Here is a 6,777-nt window from a genome sequence, read left to right as displayed (position 1 = left end):
TGCTCTGGGGAGGGCGCGCCCAAGACCGACCTCATGGCCTTCAGTCCCAGCCTTCCTCCTTGTCCAGTACAAGACGGAGAAATGGAAGAGCAGTCTATTGAAGGGGACACTTCTAGGAAGGTGGGTTATTACTTTTTTATTTCAATATGTTGTTTTGTGAATAATATTTTATTAACCGCTTTCCACCCTCATATATGTCTCAGAATATCTCCATCCTTTCTGATATAACATATTTCTGTAAAACCTCAAATATTTCTAGTAATATCTAATCTAATATAATTTATTTTAAAAGGTCATTTTGGGGGCATCTGCTGGCTCAGTGGTAGAGCATGTGTCTCTTAAACTCGGGTTGTGAGTTCAAGACCCACGTTGGGCATGCAGCTTACTGTAGAAAATAAAGAAAGAAAAGTTCATTTTGTACTTTGTATAGTGTATCCTGTGCATCAAGTTTTTCTTGATACTTCAATTTTTAATTATTCAACTTATTTTTAAGTATTTATATTTCCAATACAAATATTTGATGTAGTTTGTAGGTTTGGGTTTTTTTTCATAAACTAGTGTCTTTTTTATGTTACAGGTATTTATGAGATTAGTACTTTATTTAACTAGTAATTTATTAGTAGTTTAACTTTCAAATCTAAATTTTGAATGACCCTCTTACCTTAAAGACTGCTCTGATCATTTGTCTTCAGGGTGGATATGTACGTTTCCCCTCTTATTAAAGTCCCCTGCACTTATAAAGAGTGCAGGGAGTGGGGCTCAGGTCATGATCCCAGGATTCTGGGATGGAACCCCAATAGGGGGGGGTCCCTACTCAGTGGGGAGCCTGCCTCTCCCTCTCCAGTTCCCACTACTTGTGCACACACACACTCTCTCTCTCTCTCTCAAATACATAAGTAAGTAAAATCTTAAAAAATATCTGGGGGTGCCTGGGTTGCTCAATTGGTTAAGCATGGGACTCTCCATTAGGGTCAGGTCATGATCTTGAGTTCCTGGTATGGAGACTTGCTCAGACCTCCACACCCGTCAGTGGAGTAGGCTTGGGGACTTCTGTTCCTTTCTCTCTGCCTCTTCCCCCTTCTTGCTTGGGGTGTGCGAGAGAACACACAGGTGCTGTCTCAAATAAATCTTAAATATCTGTAGTGCAATATAGCTTATAATGCATACTATATCCTCAGTATTCAGTGTTTATATTTTATTTTTAATGGTACTCTGTGTAGACTTGAAGTTCATTTATAAATGTCCTAATCTATGAAATTTAGGGCTTTGAGCTTTTAAGATGTTTTTTCATTTTTATTTTGGTAGTGGTGATATCTCTGCTGTGTGTACTATTCACTTCTTTGAGCGGAAGAAAATTTTTATAGTTCTGTTGTAAAATGAAAGAGTTTAATGAGCTGTTCATGATCTACACTCTTATCAGCATGAAATATTGCTTATTATGTTCAAGTATAAGATTTTGCACTGTGAGGAAAAAGTCATGATTATGTTTAATAATGGAGAACATTTGAAAATTCCTTTTAATTTTAAGGAGGTTGAAAATAAGTCCAAAATAATATGAGAAATTTGAAAAGAATGCTGAATTGTTCTATTAGAACGTTCTGTATTGATCTGAGATCGTAGCGTGCATTTAGTTTATAGTTTCTCTAGTCATCTTAAACAGGGTTGTGTTGGATGAGGTAGACTGCGAAATGCAAGACAAAGTGCAGGGTGCCAACACTATCCTATTCAATATTCCTTTCTGAGACTAGTTGTTACCCGACACCTATGATTTCATTTTTGTTTATTTTACTAAATCATATTTTATGAAAAAATAGTAGTGCTATTTTATAAAAAAATAGTAGTAGATAAAAAATAGTTTATCATCTCAACTTTGGTCCTTAACAATACTTTTTCCTTTCTGTATGCAGGCTGAGTTTTTATTCTGTATGTGCTTCACAAATAGCTTCTAATAAAATGTGAAATCTCTATTCAAGTTTAGGAACACCAAAAAGACAGTTGTGGCAGGAATTTAAGCACGACATTGCCTATTTATGTTAATACTTCCCATGGCCAGTCTCCTATTCTCAGAGATTACAGATGATAAGTTAATGCAGAGTATTTCAACTTGCATATAGAATTCCTTTACCTTATATCTGCCTTCTCTTTCCTTCCCCCTTTTAAAATTTTATTTATTTATTTATTTGACATTGAGATTGAGAGAGATAGATAGATCACAAATAGGCAGAGAGGCAGGCAGAGAGAGGGGGGAAGCAGACTCCCTGCTGACCAGAGAGCCGGATGCGGGGCTCCATCCCAGGACCCGGGGATCATGACCCAAGCCAAAGGCAGAGGATTAACCCACTGAGCCACCCAGGTGCTTTTTCTGCCCTTTATAATGTCACTTTTCCCCTCTTGCAGAAGAGTCTTATCCAAAGGTATCTCTTCATGTGAGCAATTAATGAAACACAGGATTGTGTGTTTACCAATTTATTACTATTTATTTTACTTCACTTTTTGGGGGGACATGTTTAAAACACAAACATTCACCAAAAGTTTAGCACAACCAGTTACCATTTTATCCAGCAACCTAATAATTTTAAAGACTTTGGAGGAGGAAATGCAGATAGGGGAGGAAATGAGGTGAGATTTCAGGAGTAGTTGAGAGATAGCAAAGACACATTTTACTGTTTTTAGTTTGCCATTGTCTTCCTCTATCTGTTTTTATTTTTTAAATATTTTATTTATTTATTTGAGAGAGAGAGAGTACAAGCGGTGGGAGTGGCAGAGGAAGAGGGAGAAGCAGGCTTCCTGCTCATCCCAGGGACTCCATTCCAGGATCCTACAATCAAGACCCGAGCGGAAGGTGATGCATAACTGACTTAGCCACCCAGGTGCCCTGTCTCTGTTTTATGATAAATATTTTTAAGCAATTCATGGATAGTTTCTTTCATTTAACTCAGAATTATGGAAATTTCAGGATTAAATCAAAATATTTCAAGTTAAGGATTCTTGCCAAAAAAGAAATTAGTCAATTTCTTTTAAAACCATGACATCTTGAGGTACTTGGGTGGCTCAGTTGTTAGCGCCTCTGCCTTTGGCTCAGGTCACGATCCCTGGGTCCTGGGATCCAGCCCACATGAGGCTCCCTGCTCAGCAGGAAGCCTGCTTCTTCCTCTCCCACTCCCCCTGCTTGTGTTCCCTCTCTTACTGTCTCTCCCTCTGTCAAATAAATAAATAAAATATTTTTTTAAAAAAACCTGTGACAACTTAGGAGTGCCTGGGTAGCACAGTTGGTTAAATGCCTGGCTCTTGGTTTTGGATTGGGTTGTGATCTTTTGACTTCGTGAGATCAAGCCCCACATCAGGCTCTAGTCATCATGGAGTTGGCTTGAGTTTCTCTCCCTCTGCCCCTCCTCCCAGTGCTCTCTCTCTGAAATAAATAAACGTAAAAACCCTCTAACATTTTAATTTTATAATGATGTTTAATATAATTTTATTAAATGGCATTAAAATGATGCTAATCCTGAGTACTCTATGGCTCTTGATGGCATAGTATTTGTTATAGTCCATTTTAAGATGAGTAACCAACCCATTTGGCTTTATTGGTATACTATAATTATTGAGCTATATGATAGCCTTGGTATTCTGAGGGCTTTAAAAACTGTCTTTGATGTGTACTTAACTAATGAAGCAATTCCTTAAACCAAAAATGGAATGGACCTCCAGCCTGTCATATTCCCAAAGGGACTAGATTATTTAAATCAGCAAACACAAGGAGTCATGTCTTAGTCATGTCTTTTTCTGAATTTAGTAACCCACACGTGCTAAAAAAGTTTTTGCTCCTCTTTATGCAATATCTTCAGTTTATGGCTTCCACAACTTAAAAAGAATTACAAGTAGTTAGAACTATAAATCTTTTGCATAGATTTATAATCATTGAATCCCTATTTTTAGAAGTATTCCAAATGAAGACTGCAACTCACTTTCTCATAAAAACCTAAGATTGCCATGGGTAGCCATTTACAATTTTTTTCAGTAGAGAAATTTGGTATTTTCCCAGTGGCTGCCATCTTATTAGAAGGATTTCAGATATTGGATAGTTGGCTTCTTAACAGTCTTGAGAATGGTTTAAATATTTCTCTTTTACTATAAGACTGATAAGCTTTATTGTAATTGGTAGTTGTGATGCAAATTTCCACATGGTTTTTGCACTGGAGATAAGAACAGGAAAATAAAAATTGAGTAAATGAATTAGATTTAGAATGCTTTTATACTCTAGTCTCTGTAAACCAATTCTGGAGTAAAATGGATATAAACAAACAGAAAATATACCTTGAATTTCTGATTCAGTCGGTTTTCCTTGGGAGGGTTAGAAAGTATTTTATAAATAGCAATGAATGTAATGTGAATTTAAGTTGTCCTTCAGGATGGAAGCTACAACATTCATCCTGAGCAGATGCAATAATTGAAAAAGCTTTAAAATGAGCCAACAATAAAAATGCTTTGTATTTCTCGGAGTCAGTACTTGGTAAATTCATTAATATCAAAGAAAATAAATCTTTGGATAAACTGGTAAGTAGCTTGCATTTCAGTATTGATTTGAAACACCATTATGTTGAGGTGGTAATTTAAGAGAACTTGTATCTTGAGTTATTCTCCTCACAGTTGAATGAAATGTTTAGAATAATTTTTTTTAAGATTTTTTTTTTAATTTCACAGAGAGAGAGATCACAAGTAGGCAGAGAGGCAGGCAGAGAGAGAGAGAGAGAGAGAGAGGAGGAAGCAGGTTCTCCGCTGAGCAGAGAGCCCGATGCGGGACTCGATCCCAGGACCCTGAGATCATGACCTGAGCCGAAGGCAGCGGCTTAACCCACTGAGCCACCCAGGCGCCCCATAGAATAATTTAACATAGTATAAGGATTAAGCAATAGAAATTATAGTATTAGCAATGGAGTAAGCTCAACAAGAGGCCATTCCAAAATGATCACTTTCTGAAAATCTAAAAAACACACCATCTCTAGTCATCTACAAGTACGGACTTCTTTTAGTGTTTATATACATGATAATATAATTAGTTCAGTAGTGCGTTCTCTTAGATGTCTATATCCAAGGTAAAACTGATAGGATTCTAATTTGTAAGACAAAAACCACCTTTAAAGAACCAGTGGTCACACATAAGGAATGTATAAAGAAAGAACTAAAGGCCTACAAATTAAAAATGGAGCAATATATGAAGGAATTATGAGAGAAGCAATAGAAGTGAAAGAAATAGTATAAACACAAACGTACTTCCATTTTGAGCCACAGGATGTCGTTGTTCTCTAAGGAGCGGATTCTTTGAACAGAAGAAAATTACGATAATTCACGGACCAGAAAGAATCTCCACGGTTCCGGTGTTTTAAAGACTGTGCGCACCCATGTTGTTAAGATCAGTTGGGATCTCAGGAACAAGGATTCAAAAGAAAGATCTAAAAGGACTACATTTCTGATGAAATGTTGATTTACTAACGAGAAGCAAAGCAGGATGTTAGCTTCAGGACGAGGTGGCCAGGAAACCAAGCGCTTGCTGCTCTCCGTTCTGCTCCTTGCAGTCTGGGAGGCCGGCAGTGGCCAGGTCCACTACTCGGTCGTGGAGGAGACCAAACACGGCACCTTCGTGGGTCGCATCGCCCAGGACTTGGGGCTGGAGCTGGCGGAGCTGGTGCCACGCCTGTTCCGAGTGGCATCCAAGGGTCGCGGGGAACTTCTGGAGGTAAATCTACAGAATGGCATTTTGTTTGTGAATTCTCAGATCGACCGGGAAGAGCTGTGCGGGCGGAGCGCGGAGTGCAGCATCCACCTGGAGGTGATCGTGGACAGGCCGCTGCAGGTTTTCCATGTGGAGGTGGAGGTGAAGGACATTAACGACAATCCGCCTGTATTCCCAGCAACACAAAAAAATTTGTTTATTTCCGAAACAAGGGCTCTTGACTCGCATTTTTCACTAGAGGGCGCCTCTGATGCAGATATCGGGGCCAACGCTCTGCTGACTTACAAACTGAGCCCCAATGAATATTTCTCTCTGGAAGTACCCACCAACGATCAGGTAAAACCGCTCCAACTAGTACTAAAAAAACCCTTAGACAGGGAAGTCGCTTCAGAGCTTCTGTTGGTGCTCCAAGCAACTGATGGGGGCAAACCTGAGCTGACAGGTAGCACAGAGTTACACATCACAGTGCTGGATGTAAATGACAATGCCCCAGTGTTTGACAAAGCAGTCCATCGTGTAAAATTACCGGAGAATTCGAGAAACGGTACACTGGTTATTAGACTTAACGCATCGGATTTGGATGAAGGTTCAAACAGCCACATTCTTTATTCCTTTGCCGCTGATGTCTCTTCTAATACAGAAGATTTTTTCCACATTGATTCGGCCAGTGGAGAAATAAAAGTAAACGGAAAAATAGATTTTGAAGAAACTAAATTATGGAAACTTCAAGTAGAAGCAGTTGACAAAGGCCATCCCCCCATGTTTGGTCACTGCACAATCTTGGTAGAAATCTTGGACATTAATGATAATGCTCCAGAGTTGCTGGTGACGTCGCTATTATTGTCTGTTCCAGAGGATGCTACACTGGGAACTGTCATCGCCCTAATCAGTGTAACTGACCGTGATGCTGGTGAAAACGGGCAGGTGACCTGCTCACTAACACCCCGTGTCCCCTTCACGCTGGTGTCCACCTTCAAGAACTACTATTCGCTGGTGCTGGACAGCGCCTTGGATCGCGAGAGCGTGTCGAACTATGAGCTGGTGGTGAC

At 39.3% G+C, this 6,777-nt stretch overlaps 1 protein-coding gene across 1 annotated transcript in view; it reads left to right on the top strand.

Annotated features, from left to right (window-relative positions):
• LOC111141052 (protocadherin alpha-10-like) overlaps positions 1–6,777 on the top strand; it is a 44,920-nt gene that overhangs the window by 13,855 nt on the left and 24,288 nt on the right. The window contains exon 4 of the mRNA XM_022493382.1: positions 5,760–6,772. Within this exon, the coding sequence (XP_022349090.1) occupies positions 5,760–6,772 (1,013 nt within the window). The remainder of the gene's footprint in view (positions 1–5,759; positions 6,773–6,777) is intronic.

The sequence above is a fragment of the Enhydra lutris genome, unplaced genomic scaffold, assembly GCF_002288905.1.
Source record: "Enhydra lutris kenyoni isolate GAN:26980312 unplaced genomic scaffold, ASM228890v2 scaffoldscaffold5, whole genome shotgun sequence".
In the NCBI taxonomy this organism is placed as follows: domain Eukaryota; kingdom Metazoa; phylum Chordata; class Mammalia; order Carnivora; family Mustelidae; genus Enhydra; species Enhydra lutris.
Note: the sequence above shows the minus strand (reverse complement) of the source record. Positions and strands in the feature narration are given on the sequence as shown.